The following is a 21,635-nucleotide window of genomic DNA, read 5'->3' on the forward strand; positions in this document are numbered from 1 at the left end:
ACTGATGTACATTGATGCTAAAGCTAAAGATACTCTCCTGATTAATGATAAAATTAAGCTTTTAATACTTTGTGTCAAGCCAGCTAGTCTGAAAGATCATTGTAATTTTTTTTTTTGACAGAGTAAGCACGGTAAGATTGGCTAGTTTTAGGAATAATCTTGTGCATAATACGTTTCTATGTACAGTTCCTATTCAGTGGGTTTGTTTCTTACCAAAACCACGTTTTTAAAAAAATAAACCTCTATTGGCTATTTGTCCAGTTAAATCTTGAGGTCAATACTGATTGTCCAATCAATTTAATAATTGCTTAAAAAACAAATGCATATCTTCCAATGCTTACACTGAAATATTTACAAACATAAACAGATGGTTTTTAAATATGAAGTAATTTACAAATAATAAAAAAATAAAATTACTTAATTTGTATAAATTGAGAATAATTGAACTAAAAATAGTTTTGTTGGAACACTGGGAAACAATATCTTGCAGACGATCCGAGGAAACTGTGGCAGGATATGGGAAGCTCAGGCAGGAATGGTCAAACAACAGTAGTGGCACTTAACAAAATGGTCAAGCAAAACTTGTGGACAAATTATAATCCAAGTTTAAAAAAATATAAAACAACTCTGAAAGCACTTAGTAGGTTCCATACAATAGCAAATAATGAGTAAGAAAACTGATTTCTTCTCAAAATTTTTAAAAAGTATTTTTAAAAAAAACAAACTCGGCACATTGTTGTTATTGTGGTAGTTTGGTGACAACCATTCTCTGATAGAGCTTCAACACCTGGCAACCAGTAGGACAACCTAGGCTTTGATAGCCCAGCAATGTGGCAAATAGCTTAAAGGTGGACTGGATATGCTGTCTGACAATGTCAGGAGGACTGGATATGTTATCTGACAATAACAAGGGACTTATGGAAACGTTCTATATTTACTTGAGCTGATAATTTAAGTGATTAAGTTTGTAATGCCAGATTGATTTTGTAAAAAAAAAAAAAGAAATCTATTTGGGTCATCAATCTCTTAAATAAAAATTAAAAAACTCCAGCTGAGAGAAGATGCATAAATTGTAAATCTTTAAAAAAATGGAAAATGAAAAAATTTACTCAAGACATAGTAAAACATAATAAAAAATGGTAAAGTAATAATCAATTTGTAAAATAAACCCAAAAAAAAAATGCTCATAGCATCAAATTATGCAAAAATGGTCCAGAACTGAGCTTCAATCTGGTATACAGATCTAGAATATTATAACAATTTAGAGCTAGCTGACAATGCTCCAAGTGTTAGGTTAATATGTAATGGATATAGCAAGTTACTAAATAAAAGAGATTCCTATGACTTACATATAAAACAGTTTTTGTTTTAAAATTACTTGATTGTAAAACTAAAAAATGACTGAACAAGAATAATCTTTAGACTAGTTGTATAAAAAAATTAAGGAGGTTCTAACAGGTTACCAAAGCTCTTTAACGGCAGAAATTAGTGTAGAAAATATATTTACAAATAGAGAGAAATAAACTTTTTATGTGGTTAACAACGGCTTAAACTTGGGTAACCTCCTCTTTGATATTTATGTAAAGAAACTTAAAGACCATGACTAGACTAACTGTGATAATTTTGAAATGTCTGTTTAACACATATAGACATGTTACATCAATAAAAAAAAACAATTTCAATTTCTGTTTTTAAAAAATAGACATTCTCAAAATTTATAAAAACATATATATCAGTGAAACAAATATAAAAATATAATTTAAAGCAGTCAAACCAATAGTAATTTTACAATTAAAGAAAATGTACAGATAAAACATTTGCAACAATCCACATTCTAATACAAGTTCCTAGCACTGTATAAAATGAACAATGTTTACATTTGTACACTAAATAATACACTTTCAGTATCATAAAAAAAAACCCAGATCTCAATACAGCTTTAAATTTGTGTGCCAGTCTGAACAGACACGATTGTTTAACTTCACTGAAAAATTGCTCACAAGTTAAAAGAATTGTTTTCTGAAGCTAACCTTTTAACAAAAAATATACAGAAGTAAAGCCAATAAAAAACAACAAATCAATGTGATCAGTCTAAGTCTCCCAGGCTCTTCTTCTCAGCCTCCTCAGCTATGGGGGCCAGCTCTGTTGGGTTAACCTCCTGAATCACCTCCAGGGGTTCTTCTTTTATGGGGTAACTCCCATCCCGAGGGGATAGCTCACCACCTACCCCGTCGTCTTTCTTCTTCAGAGAGGAAGTGCTGCGACTGATGTTACCAGCAGGCAGAAGCTTCTGGGTGTGCTGCTCCTCCTGTTCATTCACGTCAAACTCACTGCCTTCATTGCTGTCTGATGCTGAGATCCTTCTTAAAGCCCTTTCTAGGTCTTCTAGCGAGTCCCTGTCATCTTCAGCTTCAGGGGCGTTCCGCAGTAAAATGGGGATTACCATGGCTAGCAAACTTGCCGATATCACAATACAGCCTATAAAATAAAGGTGTGTTTAAAACTACACTTGTATTATTGAAATTTATGACAGTATATTTAAAACATTGATAATTATGAAAATATTGCTATTCATCTTTTTCCACATAATATCTTCTTCCCTACTATTTATACATACCTGAGATAGAAAGTGCGTTAGCATATCCTACTAGTTTAACAAAGACTCCTGTAAAAAAACATGTAGGTTAAAAGTGGTGTTTAAAAAAAAAAGTTTTTATTTTGCTACGTTATAAAAAAATATTTCAAGGGAACTTTTTTTAAGAATGGGGGTGACAAAATAAAAAAAAAAATAATGCTTTAAAGAATGTCAATGTCTTAATGAAAGTAATTGTTCAATTTATAAATATTAGGTTAATTTGGATGAAATAAAAAAAAATAATTAAAAAACAAAAAACTATAATTAATAAAAGTAAATGTGTATCAGTTGACTTAAGGACAATACCTCCAACTGGTGGACCCAGAAGATATCCTACACCTTGAAACAACGACAGAAATCCAAACCCCAAGCCTAGCTCACCAATGCCCAAAAGTTCTATGGTGATCAGCGAAGACAGGGGGACCAGGGATCCTGTGTAGAAGCCAAACAACCCTGCACAGATCATCTGCTGAATGTAGCTCTCCGACACAAGAGGGGCAAGCGCTATCACTAGACCACCAATACTTAGACACCCTGAAAGAAAAGCAAATTATTCAACTTCGTGCGCTATCTCTAGACCATCAATACTCATGCAAAAAAAGTAATAATCATTCCAGTGCGCAAGGGTAGCTGCCAGTGTTTCTCCCAGACTTTTTTCACCGGGGGGGGGGGGGGGGGGGGGCGGCACCACTTGATATTTTTGGGGTAGTGGACAACATTTTCTGGTGGGCGGACACTGATAAAATCGTTTGGGGGTCGGTAGAGGATGCCTGGAAGAAACACTGGTGACTGCCTCCACACACAACTCCCTCATTACCTCATTACACATGTATATTTCCATGCACTGGCAGACTTTCACCATACTTCAAGCTGATAGACCACACAAATAAGATCCATCAACTGACACTGCTGGTAGTTTGTTAAAAGTGGGTGGTGCTTAGCTTTTCTTGAGGTAATAATTCTTATAAAAAAATTATACCCGTTTCTTACTTTGTTTAGGGTATGGCATGACCTAGTGTTGGAGCGCTAGACTGCTAACCTGAGAGTCTTGATTTCAAATCTGGGTCCAATGAACCCAACAAAATGTAGTGTGAATCACTTACCAATATGGAGTAGTATAGGACCAACACCACTGTCACTGGCAACTAGCCCAGACAGGAACCTCCCACACATTGACCCAAATCCCATGCCAGTGTACAGAGAGGATGCTTGGGTCACTGACGTCCCTTTGCTGAAATTTAGTAGTGAAAAAAAAAACCAATCAAAATGTGATCAGAATAAAAAATACACAACAATAAGATAAAACAAACACAAGATAAGCTTATTCTTGATAAAAAAAACTAAAAACAAGTTAACAATATGGTCAAAATTTAACAACAGGTGATGGAGAAGATAATTTTGCTATAATACATGCCTGATAGGACTAAGTGCACTCTGTGTAGAGGCCTACATTTTAAAATGCACTCACCTTATTGCATAGGCAGGAAGATACATTGTAAATGGAGATTCGCCGAAAGCCCACAAAAATGTTGTAGTGATAAATACCAAAAATGGTTTATTTTTCAGAAGTCGAAGTGAGTCTAGGAATCCTAATAAGTGGTCTTTGATTGTCTGGAAAATGTAATGTAACATACTTAAACCTGTAACCTACTTCACTAACTATATAAAGTCTGTCGTATAAAGTGACTATTTAGGATATTAAGATAATATGATACAGTAAACTTATTAGTAAAGATAAAGATAGCATGAATAAATTACCCTTTTTTGATCAAGGTCATCTGTTGCTTCAAGTCTGGCTAAGTCATCTTTCACAATAGCAAGTGCTGTGGGGAAGCTGGCAATGCTGCCCATCATGGAAGAGATGCTTCGAGAGCCCAGCTTGTGTCTAGGGGTCAGGGCATCTCTAGGTTGCAGGTGAGAGACTAAGGTAGACGCCAGAGATTCATTGTCCAATTCATTGCGTTGCAGCTGCTCCCTAATTGAGGTGCGCTGTGATAACCTGCCTATGGAGTATTGGGACTGAGCTTGGGAACTTTGCGATAAAAACCTCCTCCGGAATGGAGGACCATATTCAGTGGGTGCTTGACTGCCGGAAGGGGATGACGGCTGAAGTTGATTTTGCTCCTCGTTGGGTCCAAGAGTTGACGCTGATAAGAAGACGCTGTCCTGGTTTTGTTTGCTGGTGGAGCTGACATCACCGTGGTCAGCAGTGACCAGGGGACTGGTAGTCAGGGGGCTGTGTGACATGGGGGTTGTGCCAGGGCTTGACCCTACAGATGTGCTAAGAGCATCGGCCACAGGGTTGGCTGGCCCAAATGTGAATTTACTGCCTTGGCCGGGGCTGGTTGGTGCATTCTTTATCTGAGATTTATGAGAGCGGTTGGTTGCGATTGAGTAGTTCGACCGAGACATTTCTTGATGTAGGACAGCTTTAAGCAGAGGGGCCACACTGACGTCTCCTTTGCTGAGCTTACTTGGATATCTTTGAACTTTCCTGACACCTCGGCTGAAAATACTGTTCTGGTCGGCACCACTGCATGTGCTGTTGAGGCCACTGACGATACTGTTTCTGCCACTGCGCAGGTCTTGCTGGCTAATCACAGCAAACTTGTCTGGATCTTTCTTCATCTTCTTTTCTGCATTCCTCAGCCGCTCCTCTGGCGATGGGCGCAACAGTAATGCAAAAATCAGAATGTGGGATGTTATTCCTCCCCAAAGTAAGTATGTTCCACTCAGTCCGAAATTTCTAAACAAAATATTCAGAGCATTTCCGCCTGTAATAAAATGTTAAATAACATCAATCATTGACACAAAAGCAAGTTGAAATTGGAAATTTTGTGTAGTAGTCACTTCAAGAAAAATAATAAGTTATCACTATTTACAAGAATTCACCATCTCTTTAAAATATAGTTTTCAACTGAATCAAATTTACTTTTCTACTTCCAATATAATAAACAAGCTAAAAGGGAATGAATAGCTTTAAATAATGAACAGTGATTCAGGTCAGTGTTAAACTTGATAACCAGCAAATCAAACTACCTGCCATAAAGCAGGAGTTGAAACCATAATAAAAACATTTTGATTTACAAACCCTCTAAATATGATGGCACTGTGCAGAATATTAGACATTTGAACTATCTCAAAACAAAAAAAAAAACGACCCAGAATGTGTCACACTAGTTCCCTATCAGCAATATTTTTCAAGATTTTTAAAACCCCAACTTTTTAGGTTGCATTGGGTAATACTAATGACCCAGCAAGAACAAACTTACCAATAAGCATGCCTGCCCCTGAACCAGTAGCTAGCAGTCCACAAGCTAGGCCCCTGTATCTATTGAAATACTGGCCGACTGTGACAAACATGGTATTCAATATGAATCCAGAACCTATGCCTAAAAACAAGAAAACAGTGCTTGTGAATAAGTTTTTAAATCAAGCAAGTAAAAAACACATCTTTAAAATCATGACTGCTGATTGCTGAAAAGTTCTGGCTATTATTCTCTTTAGGCTTCACTGAATTAAGCTAAATTAGCTTACACTTTAAACCATAAGCAATATGGGCTAAATATTTTCACCAACTACTAAACTATAAAGCCTTAGTGAAACCATAAGTACTCAATGACCTCCAGTGACCCAGCCAATACGATACTTACCAGCAATCAAGCCGTGAGTGAAGATCAACTGAATAATGCTTTTAGAAAACGATGCCCCAACCATACCACTTGAAAGAATTAAACCAGCACAAAACACTGTCCAACGAGAGCCCAGACGAGAAAGAACAATCCCAACAAACGGCCCTGAAGATGTTAAAAATGTTCAACAATTAGACAACTGTTGGCTTGTTTCAGTTATAAAAATACTGCTAGGGGCATATTAAAATTGTCAAATTTGGGGAATGGTGTTAAGTTATAAAGTATAGTATATTATGGTCAAATACCTAAATTTTGTAATTGACATGTAAGAAAAAATATTTATTTTATTATGCATATTAATATTTTAGTGGATTGTGATATGACTGTGATGACGTAGAGACCAATTAATAAAGATTTTAAAAATGTCCTTAAAACTTTTAAGTGAGATACTTCATTGTAAACAGGGCTGATAGATCACTCACCTGACATACACAATACACTAATATGAACGGCCCCAATCCATGAAGCTTTTGTTATATCTGGATCTATTTGTTCCAGGATGGCAGACATCAAAACACCTGCAAATTACATAAAAAATATGGCACATTAAAAAAGGCTTCAGCTTCTATCCTGTGTAACCTTACCTTATGTTAAACAGAGAACAATGTGACATGTCTAAAATTGTTCAAACTATTTTGTTTGGACACTGTTTTGTTGAACCTAGGGGACAATGTAAGCATATAGAGGTTCTAGAGAGGGCAGTGAGAGGTCATTCAGAAAAATGGACACTAAGACAAGTTAATTACCCTCGGTCCAAACCATGTGTTGTCCCCAGATTAAAGCTGTCCCTGCCCCCCCCCCCCCTCCCCATAATATGATACAATATTCTAATACCCACAGTAATGTAGAATGAATGTAGCTAATATGATACAAAGTCAATACGAGCAGTAAATGTAGAATCAAGGGCGTAGCGAGGGGGGGGGGCGGGGGGTGCGGACCGCACCGGGTGACACCATTTAGGCAAAAAATAGCAAAATATAGAGAGAAAAACTTGAGGGGGAGTGGTGCAAATCGAAAGTTTGAGGTGGGGTGCAAATCGAAAGTTTGAGGGGGGGGGTGCAAATCGAAAACTTGAAAGTTTGTCCCCGGGAAGGGTCGCAACCCCTTTGGGGGGTGACACCATTAAGTGCCGCACCGGGTGAGACCCGACCTCGCTACGCCACTGTGTAGAATAACATAGCTAATATGATACAAAGCCAATACCTGCTGTAAACGTAGTAGCACCAGTGAGACCAAGTGAACAGAAAGCTGCAGTCAGCACAACCCATGCCCAGCCACCATCCAGGTCAGGTACAGTCTGGGGAATCTCAACAAACTCCTCCAGGTCTAAGTTGGCATTTCCAAAGCCATCATCATCTACAGCTTGACTGAAATAGTAGAATGGGGCATTGTTGTTGATGTAATAATAAAGCTATAACAAACAAAGACATTTTTTTTTAATGTTAAGAAAAATATCTACTCTTAAATCACAATAGCTTTATAATATTGGTAGCATCTTCAGGAGCTATATCTATATTTAACAAAAACTTCTGTAATAAAGACTATCTTTATTTAACAAAACCTTGTATAATAAAGATAAATACCTAAATAATAAACAAATCAGAAAAATATTTTTAAAATGTGAGAAATTTCTGACATAGCAAAAGAAATGTGTTTTATTTAGTTGTTTTATAACGTCAACAAAGCATAAAAACTGTTATGGACAAATGAGATATCACTAACATATAATTAACATAATTAATTATTTTATATTTAAATAATGTTACATTAAAATACAGAATCTAAATAAAATAAAACTATTACCTGACAGAATATTGCAACCTCTTGAGAAAGTCAGGATTGTCCAAGGGCCCTATAGTATCCTGGTTAGCGCTGATGTTACTCTGCCCAGAGAAACCATCCGAAGTAGCACTTGCTACTTTCAACAATGTGGGCCTGTGTGACTCATGCCTGGTCTCTTCAGCCTCCTTCTTCAGAGCCGACTCATCAACATTGACCACATCGAAGTGCCTGTGACCGCTCTGGTCAGCGCCTTCTGACGGAGTCTCATCTTTGGTGTCGGAGTCCGCCTTGTGTGACAGATCATGGGTGACTGTCAAAACAGCAGGACTGTCCCCTGACTGATCAGGACTCCTCAGCTCTGTTGGTTTGTCATCCTTTACAGGCTCAGTTAGCGGCACGTTCACTGGGTTAGGTGCGTCGCTGTTCAGGTCATAAACTTCTGTGACATTAAAGAACGTCACAGTTTTACTAGCGTCGTCATTTTTGGGATCCTTGCCCTCTCCAGGAGACACAGCATCTCCATTCCTCTGATGATCAGGTACATTGGATTTCAAAACACCACTGTTTCTTTTCTTTTCTGGGAGCAGCTCATCGCTATCACTCTCTTCCCCGTCAGCATACTCGATGAAAGCGTCCGATGACTTGCCGTTGACTAACTTCTCACTATCGCTGGGGTAGAACATTGTTTCTTTGGTAATCAGTTGTACTTGAACTAAACTATAAACCCTTAACAGCAAAATGTCATGTGACCCTGTCTTGGTGTACGTAATGGTTTAACAAATAGGGTAAACGGATTTTAACTGGACTCCAAAGGGTTGAGTCAACTATCATAATGGACGACGATCAGCAGCTAGACGACAATTTGTATTTTCTGTTGAAATAAAATAATAAGAAGTCTGTATAGGTATTAGAGACAGTAAATAAACAAGCAAAAATCACAGACAATTTTGTATGACAAGTGGTGATTTTGAAAACATGAAACACATAGCATTTTAAAAACCAACATTTGAAACTGAATTTTAGCTGTAGAAATTGATCCATAAACCATGGTTACCATGCACAGTTAACATATTATAAAAAGCTGTTTTAAAAAACAATTTTTTAAAATTTTGTGTCAAAGTGGTGGGGGGTTGGGGGGGGGGGGGGGTTAATTTTTGTGATAATGGGAAGAGATGGGGGAGATAGAACTGTATCTAACAGATTTTTATGGACGACCTTCTGTGTCAGAATGGAATTGATACAATTATTATACATATCCTCCTCAGTTTTTTTTTTTTACATCCAAGGGAATACAAACAAAAGTACAAGTCTTGCAACATCCAGGTGAAGCGTTTTCACAGCTGGGCCTATAGCCCTACTCTAGTAGGCAATGCAAAAAATAAATTAAAGTAAAACAATATCATTTTGGGCCTACGCCAAAATATTATGTAGGTCTAATTAATACTAAGCGATCTAGAGCACTACTTTATAAATATACATAGTAAAAGCATATAATCTCACATTCTACCACATAGAGCTTAGACAGTCATTTTCCTTTAGTCTTCCATTTTACTTGTACCCATTCCTTGATTGTACAAGTTACAGACTCAGACTTCCTTAGTTCTACTGCAGTTAATTGGGTGGTGCTTGCTGAGTTTGGGTTCCAGTATGTAGAACATGCTTGAGTTCACCCAGCTCTAATGGGTACCTAACTTGCGTTAGGTAGAGTGAAAGTAGCTCAGCATAATGCTGACCACACTATCCCTGTATACTATATGCCGAGGTACATAAACAGGGGAACTCTACTTCACTTGTCATATGGAACGTCAGGTTTGAAAAGAGAACTTTATAACTGTATCTAGACTAGATGATATATCTTATTAAATATAGATCTAATAGTTAAATAGTTGGAATATAGAATAGATTATCATAGGAAATAGTTAGAAGGCCAGGCTACCTCAGCAGCAGCTTAGAGTATATATGACACTATTCACTATATGATGTATAACTATTAACTATACTTCTATAGAGTGCTATGCCAAGTATTTAAATAAATACTTTAGACTTTAGATTTAGATGGGGATACTGGTGGTGTGACTGTGGTAGAACTAGATCTAGTAAAATTATTTACAAATAGTTTGAAATAGATCTAGATTCTAGAATTAGACTAGATCTACATCTAAATTAAAACATAAAACATTATAGACGTCTAGTGACTCTACTATTAACTCCTAGACTCTTCTAGATCTAGAATAAATTCTAGATCTAGATCTAGATCTAGATCTAAATATTTTTAAACCAGCCAAACCAAAGTCAAGCAAGAGTCAGAGTGAGCCATTCCACCCCAATTAAATAATTAATTATTAATAGTTAATAGTAAGAGAGATTTAGATCTAGCAATGCATGAAATACAATTAGCCGATTTAGGTCTAGATCTAGATCTAGAATTCTACGTACTTTCCCCTTAATGAATTTCCGACATCTCGATTGTTCGATATCGGTGATTTACTGACCGATTGCATTAGCAACATGCGTGAAAATCCATTTCCACAACACCAAGATTTTAATTTACCTTGACTTGACCTATGACCTTTCAAGGCAAAAGCGAGGGAAAATTCGTAGGTAAATTTTTATTTTGGCCCTCGACACCACCTGTGTTTAGTTTTCAACAATATTTTGCAACAATTTATCCATATCTGACTAAATGGTGATCGTGTTTTAGAAAAAGTATAAAGAAGAAAACAAATAATTCGGCAGTAATTTGGCGAAATGTGGCTCTTATTTTGGGCTAGGATGGACACTAGGTTAAAAAAAAATCCGTCCAAGGTAGAGTCGGCGCTAAGAATAGGACGTAGTTTACGCAGTTTTAATTTCATGTCGATTACATAGGCCCTACACTGGCCTAAAACGAGTGCTAGGAAAAGGTGAAATATCTAAAGAAGATTTACAAATTCATATGAATGAGTCAGCGGAAATGTGTAATTATAAAAAAAAATAAAAATAAACATATACAACAACGCTGTGGCGTAGCGAGGTCGGGTGTCACCCGGTGCGGCACTTAATGGTGTCACCCCCCCCCCCCCAGAGGCGTAGCGATCCTTCCCGTCGCCCGATGACAAACTTTAAATTTTCGCTTTGCACCCCCCCCCCCCCTCAAACTTTCAATTTGCATCCCCCTCCACCCTTTGTGTCAAATTTGCCAAACGGGATTTGACAAATTTGCTCTTAAAAGACTTTTTAACACTCGAATTAATCACTTAATTAAGTGGAATTATCATTTTTCTCTATATATTTTGCTATTTTTTGCCTCGATGTCACCCCCCTAAATGACGTCACCCGTTGCGGTCCGCACCCCCCCCCCCCCCCTCACTACGCCATTGCAACAACGTATAATCATTGCGTGTATTTTGAAATCTTCGAAAACATGTTTTATTCCAACACATGTTTAATAAGCAGACATCCGAGTAGCTTTCAGCTACAACCACGCGTTTTTCGAGCGAGCTAGTGTTTCTTCAGTAGCGTAGCGAGGGGGGGGGGGGCTACATATGTCCCCGGGCGCCGACCTTAGGGGGCACCAAAATGGGTTGGAAAAATAAATTGAAAGGTTGAGGGGGTGCAAATCGAAATCTTGAGCCGGGAAGGGTCGCTACGCCTCTGTGTTTCTTTCAGCCCCTACCCCCTCCAGACAGAAAAAAAAATACGATCTATATAGAAATTATCCAGGCAAGCATTGAGGTGGAACCCGCCAGGAAACCGCAAAAGAGGTTGACCAAGAAACACTTGGCAACGGGACCCTGAGGCTGAAACCACAAAGATGGGCTGAAACCACAAAGATGGGCTGCACCTGAGTCAGTTTGTGAAGATGGCACACAGGACAAAGGACTCTGGAAATCTTTGGTGGGTGGCCCATACCCCCGCAGGACAGAGGACTCTGGAAATCTTTGGTGGGTGGCCCATACCCCCGCAGGACAGAGGACTCTGGAAATCTTTGGTGGGTGGCCCATACCCCCGCAGGACAGAGGACTCTGGAAATCTTTGGTGGGCGGCCCATACCCCGGCAGGACAGAGGACTCTGGAAATCTTTGGTGGGCGGCCCATACCCCGGCAGGACAGAGAACTCTGGAGATCTTTGGTGGGTGGCCCATACCCCGGCAGGACAGAGAACTCTGGAGATCTTTGGTGGGTGGCCCATACCCCGGCAGGACAGAGAACTCTGGAGATCTTTGGTGGGCGGCCCATACCCCAGCAGGACAGAGGACTCTGGAAATCTTTGGTGGGCGGCCCATACCCCGGCAGGACAGAGAACTCTGGAGATCTTTGGTGGGCGGCCCATACCCCAGCAGGACAGAGGACTCAGGAGATTTTTGGTGGGCGGCCCATACCCCGGCAGGACAGAGAACTCTGGAGATCTTTGGTGGGCGGCCCATATCCCAGCAAGGGTGACGGGCAGTGATGATGATACAAAACATATATACTTTAGCAGTCTACCCTTAATAGTGGTTACCAAGCAATAATGATGTTCCAGTTAGATTAATTTGTATTCATTTATCAAAATGATCCCGAATGTGTACCATTTCGACGTTTAAAATCGTGCTTTTCTTTTCTACGCTGGTTTGAAAAAGGGAGATCAGTCTGTTTTTTTTTCTTTTAAATGGGGGCCTTAGCTCGCAATAAAAAGAACAACATGACATTAATGTTAGGCCTATACTTTTGGATCATCACCCGATTCAAATCCTGGGCTGTAAAACAAGCCCTGTTGTAAAAACGAGCATATAATTATTTATTTAAATTACAGGCAATGGGCGGGGCTATAGTGGCACTTGTCACTGTGCCCTCGGTACAAATAGGAATCAGTGTGGCTACCCCGCGGGTTATAGCCATACACATTTAGAACACAGGGAAGCCATACGATAACAAATAGCGCCACACATAACAAATATCGCACTACATAACAAGTAGCGCTTACGTTGACAATAAACTGGCTAAATAATGTTTAAATATGAATACGCCTTGATGACTGTGAATGAGAGTTACGACGTAGACCCACCTGCCTCGACACAACACATGCTATTTCAAGACAAAACCTCAATATGCTAATCCACGTGCTTGGGGCGGTAGAATAGAAAGCAAGTTAATGACTAGTCTAATTAGAAGCGGCTAAAACTAGCCCGGCATTACGGGCTTTTAACGCTGGGTTGTATCACGGTGTAGGCCAGGAACGGCTGGAACGAATGTACGAGAGACGAGAGGGAAAGGTAATGAGTTTCACAACACAACACACACCTGGGTTGACCGTTTCCACGCGATAACGTGGTGTAGGCGAAACACACCTGTGTGTAACGTTAAAAGCAGGTCTAGAACTTGAAATAGGTGAAGCAGTGACAATACCAAAGAGGCTGACTATAGGGACATTTACATTTTTTTTTCTTAAAGTAAAACGGTTTTATATTTAAATAGAACAATTTTAACATCATTTCACTTCCTTTATGAAATAAAAATTTAAAAAATAAATAAATTCTTAACAATAGGCCAAGTTTCCTTGGAAAGAAAAAATACACAGCGGAAATACTCTTTTTCAATTATTTTCTTTAACAAATTACGTAACCCGCTCTTAATATAAATTAATTCCTTAGAAAAAAAAGTGCCTGAGCTATGACCCAGTGACTCAGTTTTAAAAAACCGCGCTAATTAAAAAGATAAATTTCTTACCCCACAAACAAAGACTTGGGCACACACGTAGGTAGCCAGTGCAGGCGGTTATGTCACAGTTCTCAGTGACCGACGGTCTGGCCTGCGGGCAGCGGATCCAACAGAAAAGTACCGAAATAATCTGGTTCTAACACGATCCAGCTGCATAAATACTTCATTAACATTTGGGGTGGTTTAGCAAAGACACGCGCATAAACTATAGAGGCGACCATATTTCACAGGACACGTGACGACGCCATGGACAGGGAGGGGGTACGGTGGATCAGCATTATTCAATACAATTTGCCTAACTAATACAATCCGTGTTCAATGTTGTTTTTGTTTTTTTTGCAATATTCGAACTTTTATTCGAACACTGAAAAATTTACCCTTTTATGTTTATGTGAATAAGCAATGAGAAAAGTGAAAGTAGGTAAAAGATGTAAACCCAGTGACCGTTACGGTCAAGAAAATTCAGACCGGAAATGACGATTTGCTTGCGTCGGAGTTTGCATATGTATAAATGACGTCTACATTATGCCTGTCCCAGAAAAGGGACATAATTCCAACCTTGTCAACCTAATAAAAAATTCGCGAAATGTAATGAACTTTTGTTTTCAGGTGTCCATTAAGAGAAAAAGAGGGCCCACTTATCAAACAAATATAGGCAGATAGTCATGTGACCCCACGCTAATGCCCGTATTAATTAAATAGAAAACTCTCACACGTGTAATTTATTCATGTCCTCGCCAGCTAGAATTACGATTTTCCTCGGGATTTGAATGCGGGCTTGTCCTTTCTTACTCGCCTCTTCTTCCATTGTCTGCCTACGGTAAATCTGGAATAATAGGATACTCACAGAATAGAGATGTTCAGATGGGAAATATTCACAGAATAGAGATGTTCAGATGGGAAATATTCACAGAATAGAGATGTTCAGATGGGAAATACTCACAGAATAGAGGTGTTCACATGGGAAATATTCACAGAATAGAGATGTTCAGATGGAAAACACTCACAGAATAGAGATGTTCAGATGGAAAATATTCACAGAATAGAGATGTTCACATGGGAAATATTCACAGAATAGAGATATTCACATGTGAAATATTCACAGAATAGAGTTGTTCACATGGGACATATTCACAGAATAGAGATGTTCACATGGGAAATATTCACAGAATAGAGATGTTCATATGGGAAATATTCACAGAATAGAGATGTTCACGTGTGAAATATTCACAGAATAGAGATGTTCACATGGGAAATATTCACAGAATAGAGATGTTCACGTGGGAAATATTCACAGAATAGAGATGTTCACATGGGAAATATTCACAGAATGGAGATGTTCACATGGGAAATATTCACAGAATAGAGATGTTCACATGGGACAAATTCACAGAATAGAGCTATTCACAAGTTAAATATTCACAGAATGGAGCTAATCACGCGAAGTATTCACATTACAGAGATATTCGCGTGTGAAATATTCACAGAATAGAGCTATTCACATGGGAAATATTCACAGAATAGAGATGTTCACATGGGAAATATTCACAGAATAGAGATGTTCGCATGGGACAAATTCACAGAATAGAGCTATTCACAAGTTAAATATTCACAGAATGGAGCTAATCACGCGAAGTATTCACATTACAGAGATATTCGCGTGTGAAATATTCACAGAATAGAGCTATTCACATGGGAAATATTCACAGAATAGAGATGTTCACATGGGACATATTCACAGAATAGAGATGTTCACATGGGACATATTCACAGAATAGAGGTGTTCACATGGGAAATATTCACAGAATAGAGTTGTTCACATGGGAAATATTCACAGAATAGAGATGTTCACATGGGACATATTCACAGAATAGAGATGTTCACATGGGAAATATTCACAGAATAGAGATGCTCACGTGTGAAATGTTCACATAATAAAGCTATTCACAAGTGAAATATTCACAGAATGGAGCTAGTCACGTGAAATATTCACATTATAGAGCTATTCGCGTGTGAAATATTCACAGAATAGAGCTATTCACGTGTGAAATATTCACAGAATGGAGCTATTCACGTGTGAAATATTCAGCGAAAAGAGATATTTTAACATTTCACCCAATAGAAAAACCATCACACATCAAGCTGTAACGTGGGCCTGAAATGTTCAAACAGTCCAGCAAGTTTTTGTATTTAAAAAATACTATTGATCTAATTCCGATCTTAGATATAACTTAAAAGTAACCTCCAAATTTTCATCTGTCAAGCCAAAAGTACTGCGTTCACGGACCAAAATCGGTAAAAGAATTTGAAATCGGTTGATAATTTAGGCTACTATATTCTCCAGATACAATACAATGGCTGAAAGCATATAAACAAGTATAATCGGTAACATTGAATGAGGCCTACCGAATCCTCTAGGTGTATGATACAGTTTTTATGACAACACCTAGTTCAACATTACAACGAAGCTTTGACGAAAGACCGCTCACACAGAGAGATGGCCGGCAGTCCACTTGTCCAGTTGTCTAGCACACCCACATCAAGTGGACTAATTGTTTTCGAGGCGTGTTAAAAAACAACAACCACCAGGCAAAAAGACGAAGTGACCCAGTTTGATGAAATTTGTTTTGTCACGGCCCAAGCATCTAATATTTCAGTTTATTTTCTTAATTGTTTCATGACCTACATTTTTATTCCTGCTTTTGCACCGAGAATGTTATCAATTAATGAACAACAAGAAACCGAATAGCCATAGGGAATACAACCTCGGTGATTAGAAGATCAGCTTCAATTGGATCGAAATTGAATACAAGAGGCGGTATTCAATAAAGCGTTTACCCGCTTCAATAAAAATTGACCCCCCGATTTCTACTAAAATTTAAAACAAAACGAAAGCGATAAAATATAGCAGGAAACCGAATAACCTCTAGTTAAAATCTTAGAACACTATAGCCAAGCAATCGTTATATGATGAAAATAAACTCAACTTATCAAGTGCCATCTCCCCTCTGCAGAGCAAAATATCTGAAAGAAACCCTGATGAAATTTTTTTTAATGCAGCGATATCTTTCGCAGATAAGTGCATCTCCAATGACAATGCAATAATATCTCATTATCAATATAATTTCATATAATACTCAAGATTCTCGAGGGAGATAAAGTAGAGTTCATCTGTTTCAATGAACTGGGCATACAGGCAGAGGCGTAGCGAGGGGGGGGGGGCATATGTCCCCGAGCGCCGACCTTAGGGTGCGCCAATATGGGTTGGAAAAATAAATTGAAAGCTTGAAGGGGGATGCAAATCGAAAATTTGAGGGGGGGGGGGGTGCAAATCGAAAGTTTGTCCCCGGGCGCCGTAAGGGTCGCTACGCCTCTGCATACAGGGGGTAGTGTGGTCAACGCTATGCTCAGATGCTCAGACACATTGTCACCCTAATGTGAATCAGGTACCCATTAGAGCTGGGTGAAATCTAAGATGTCCTATGGACTAGCGTCCGGGATCCGAACTCGAGACTTCCTTGTTAGCAGTAGTAAGCTCTGCCATCATAAAGAAATATTCATGACGTAATATTTAGGTCTTAGAAACTTTAAAGCATACATTTTTTTAGGTAAGGAGGGGGGAGGGGTCGACTTAAAAACGATCGGCCAGGAAAGTATAAAATATAGTAGGCTTGCTTTTTTTAAAATTTAATTACACAGATTTAATTATATTTTCAATTTTAGCGGAGTTAAAACGTATTATTTTAATGTTTTTTTTTTGTTTTACTTTACGAAATGGACAACACTCAAGCAACTAATACACTGCAGTAAATTGCAAGGGAAGTGGTATCAAATAAACCAAGGTCCCTGGTTTTAACTCACCTCCCTTCTTACGCCACTGGATGACTGATTAACTGGATAAAATACGTCAAGGGGGGGGGGGGGGTGGAGAGACAAGAGGTGTACAATGAAAGGAACATTAATCAAACAACACAATACCTGTATGCCTGAACTGGCAGAGAATGGCTGTGGGGATTATACAACAAGCCCGCCGTGTTGTGCGGGCTACAATACACTTCGATAGAATATTTAAACACTTGACGCCTTGATGTGGAGGATTGAAAAACCAGGCATGGATTATTTATACCAAGTTGTGTGGGCTTCTACAGTTGAGTGCAGTAGACTATTTAACATTTGATGTCTCGCTTACAGAGAGAATAGAAGGCACAGAACTTTAACCCAGACTATATAATATATATTATGTGTAAACAAAAGGCGTCACCCATCAATGACGTAACCCAATAATTAGCCGGTGTATAACCCCGACCCTCTATTGTCGAAATCACACGTAGGTCTCAAAATGCCAGACCCCTGTTTGTCACATGGCTCCACCCACCTCCCAAAAAACAGACCCCCCTCCCACCGCAACAAAAAAAAGAACAAAACAATAAGACAAGATAACAGTGACAAACCAACAGATCATTAGGCTTGTGTTAATGTGAATGTAAACTAATTTTTAAAGTGTAATATATTCTACTATCGTCATTCTAAAACCAAGAACAGTTATCGACTGTCCGGGTATAACTAGTTTCAACTTGAAAAGATTGAATCTGTCACCAGAGTACAATGCACTCAAGATTCCGACGGCACTCGCTGCAATCAAGTGTCGCTGCTCTATCGAAAATCGATTTTGCAATAACTGTCTGATTCTCAATAGGATGGATTTAGCATTATTTTATTAGTCTTCTATGTGGCAATGCGTAATATAACACCTTTAAAACACGCCAGTAAAGAAGTGCGCATCAAATTATGAAAGCTCTTGTATGCTTGCCAACAGGGGTATATTCTACAGTACAACATGGTGAAGAGCGTGTAATAACTGACCCTAATCGGCTGAAGAAAAATATTTCTTCAGCCGATTAGGGTCAGTTTTAGGGCTCAAACAACAACAACAAACATAAGTTGCCATAACTCGACTGGCGAACACAGAACTTAGAAGTACTGTGTGTTACAGAAAACACAATGGCGTAGTGGGGGGGGGGGGGCGGCGGGGGTGCGGACCGCACCGGGTGACACCATTTAGGGGGGTGACACCAAGGCAACAAATAGCAAAATATATAGAGAAAAACTTGAGGGGGGGTGCAAATCGAAAGTTTGAGGGGGGGGGTGCAAATCGAAAACTTGAGGAGTGGGTGCAAATCGAAAGTTTGAGGGGGGGGTGCAATTCGAAAATTTGTCCCCGGGAAGGGTCGCTACGCCTCTGGGGGTGGGGGGGGGGGGGGGTGACACCATTAAGTGCCGCACCGGGTGACACCCGACCTCGCTACGCCACTGAGAAAACAGCAACTACGTCTGTGAAAACCAGCTCTCTCTCGTTAAAAAAACAATTGACAAACGCTAGGCTTAGGCCCATATCAAATAACGTATAGAGTGGTGTGGTGGTTTATCATTTTGTTATATTGTGAAATATGGGGTGGTGGCATATAGCAATGTTATATAACACAGCCTTTACAATTAAAAAAAACAAACAACTATGAATAGATGATTTTAAAAAGTTAACAAACTAATAATAATTTAAAAAAAAACAACAAACTCTTCATAACTATTAATTGAGATGCAAGTAATTTTCACAAAAAACGATGCTGGTTCCATATAATAAAAAAACAGTCTAAGTAATACCAACTTTTGTACCGTAATTATTTTGGGGAAGGGGGGGGGGGGTCTGCTAAGATGTTGAGTAATTTTATACCAGTTTTCTATCAAATCCACCACCCTTTACAACAAGCAATGTATCCGCCGACCAGACAATTGTGTCGCCCTATGTCGTATTTTTAAAACAAAATATTTTTAATGTGTGGAGATTTTGTATTTTCGCCCATTGGCCATTGCTCTCCTCACTTCAGTAAAAAAAAAAAAATATAAAAAAACTTCCTTTATAAAAGCCCGCTTACATTATAGAATTAAATAATGTTTTCAATACAATGTAAATTAGCGATATTTATTTTTATAATAACCAGCCATGTAAACATTTAGTCTCCCTTTAGAAATGGATTTTAAAAAATGTTTATGTCTGGCTGGCCGTCGCCAACGAAAGAATATTCACCTTTGACATGTCACGGCCTTGACCTATAAACTTGTTTGGTTTCGTTTCAGCAGAGGAAAACAGTTTCGAGCGTACCGACCGGCTACATACTTTGCTGTGTATGTGATCAGGCAGTAATTATCAAATGACAGATGTATGGCCTTTTCATCGGGGCTAACATGCATTTGAAAAATACGCACGATAATTTAGTATTTAATTAGATTGTTGTTTAGTACTTCCAGCCAGGGGCGTAGCGTGGGGGGGGCGGGGGGTGCGGACCGCACCGGGTGACACCATTTAGGGGGGTGACACCAAGGCAAAAAATAGCAAAATATATAGAGAAAAACTCGAGGGGGGGGGGGTGCAAATCGAAAGTTTGAGGGGGGGGGTGCAAATCGAAAACTTGAGGGGGGGGTGCAAATCGAAAGTTTGAGGGGGGGGTGCAAATCGAAAATTTGAAAGTTTGTCCCTGGGAAGGGTCTCTATGCCTCTGGGGGGGTGACACCATTAAGTGCCGCACCGGGTGACACCCGACCTCGCTACGCCACTGCTTCCAGCCTTGTGCCGGTGTACTAAAAGGCAGTCACCAGCTGTTAAAAAACAACTTGAACTTAGGATAAAAGTCATTGCCCTTTGACTTGTCACCTCCGTAGAATGTAGCCTATTAGTTATTTTTTTTTTGAAACTACTAGATCTAGTAACTACATACAGATCTAAAAGAAAATAATCAATTACATTTACATAACATTAAACCTATTTATTAGAGAATCTGTAGGTTTTCTCACATTATCTGGGTGGATCAAACGAGAGTGGGACCTAATGTTTTTTTAATTAAATTATTTTTATTAATTATTATTATTATTAAATAAGAAAATATAAAAAAAAGTCGAACTACACTTGACTAGGTAACAATTATATTTTATTATTTATGAAATAATAATTAAAATATACTTAATAATATAAATATTTAAATTAAGGCCTACCTTACTCCATAACAATTTTTTTCCCTACCCAAAGTCGCTCTGCAGGTAAACGTTACTTCGTTTGATTTTCTGCAGCGAGTGGAAATTTTGGTAAATAAACATTGAACAGCAGTAAGAAATCTGTTGTGTGTCGTGATGAGGACGGCTTGTTTACTACGCAGAGACGGCACGCCGTGTGCTGTACGCGCACTCTTTTTAAGCAAAGTAGTGCTGTTGTATTCAGCGGCATTTCGACGTATTACCACAGTTTTATTTTTCACTGTGACATAAGTTAAATTTTCCCACCCTTTCTTCTTCTTCTTCTTCGTTCTTAATTTTTAGTGTTGGAAGGGATCGAGCCTTTTCCGCCAGTGGTTTGAACTCGAGACTTTTTCGAATTTATCAACCATGAGCTTTTGCCGACTCGACCACGCCTCCATCACAATTAAGGATTACGTGTTAACTGGTTATGCGCCATTGAATCAGGCCATTGACTCCGATTTCAGCCTGCTTTTCTTTTTGGATTTGCTTCCATAACCATTGTCCAACCAAGAACAAACTACAAGGCAGCAGTTGTTTGATTTTGGAGTTTTCTCTCCTAGAAGAGTGGCTGTCCCCAGCTAACGAGCCTCATCTGGCCGAGCATTTCCCCACCCAAAATAGTTGGGTTTAAAATTGTAAATTATGCTTAGAGCAGTTTGAGGATGGGAATAATTCTTAACCTAAACTTAAAAAAAAAGATGATTAGTGCCTTACTCTCACCAAAGACGATCTAGGCATCTCTTTGGGTAGGGGAGGGGGTGTCCCCCGAAAAAAGCCTACCA

At 38.9% G+C, this 21,635-nt stretch overlaps 1 protein-coding gene across 6 annotated transcripts; it reads right to left on the reverse strand.

Moving 5' to 3' along the window:
* Positions 1-1,086: 1,086 nt before the first annotated feature.
* On the reverse strand, positions 1,087-20,981 carry LOC131948146 (uncharacterized). 6 transcript variants are annotated; one of them, XM_059309678.1, is made up of 13 exons: positions 20,833-20,981; positions 14,504-14,614; positions 8,131-8,980; positions 7,531-7,694; positions 6,750-6,845; positions 6,289-6,432; positions 5,908-6,027; positions 4,394-5,409; positions 4,104-4,246; positions 3,739-3,866; positions 2,942-3,169; positions 2,618-2,665; positions 1,087-2,478 (listed from the first exon to the last, which is right to left on the reverse strand). In XM_059309678.1, the coding sequence occupies exons 3-13, from the start codon at positions 8,790-8,792 to the stop codon at positions 2,087-2,089; spliced, it is 3,141 nt and encodes a 1,046-aa protein (XP_059165661.1). In that variant the 5' UTR covers positions 8,793-8,980; positions 14,504-14,614; positions 20,833-20,981; the 3' UTR covers positions 1,087-2,086. The 6 variants fall into 6 exon arrangements, with proteins under 6 accessions (XP_059165661.1, XP_059165659.1, XP_059165660.1 ...); XM_059309676.1 differs by lacking the exon at positions 20,833-20,981 and adding an exon at positions 16,195-16,281 and having other exon boundaries at positions 14,502-14,614; XM_059309677.1 differs by lacking the exon at positions 14,504-14,614.
* Positions 20,982-21,635: the final 654 nt, after the last annotated feature.

Source organism: Physella acuta, unplaced genomic scaffold (genome assembly GCF_028476545.2).
Source record: "Physella acuta isolate Inbredline_101_S28 unplaced genomic scaffold, ASM2847654v3 ptg000626l, whole genome shotgun sequence".
In the NCBI taxonomy this organism is placed as follows: domain Eukaryota; kingdom Metazoa; phylum Mollusca; class Gastropoda; family Physidae; genus Physella; species Physella acuta.

Bases quoted from the DNA above. Each gene is read 5' to 3' on its own strand.
- LOC131948146 (XM_059309677.1), bottom strand. From the start codon at position 8,792: ATGTTCTACCCCAGCGATAGTGAGAAGTTAGTCAACGGCAAGTCATCG. The intron at 5,410-5,907 runs GTAAGTTTGTTC...ATTTTATTACAG, and splicing joins AGGGGCAGGCATGCTTATTG to GCGGAAATGCTCTGAATATT. The intron at 2,666-2,941 runs GTATTGTCCTTA...GTTTTTTTACAG, and splicing joins TCTGGGTCCACCAGTTGGAG to GAGTCTTTGTTAAACTAGTA.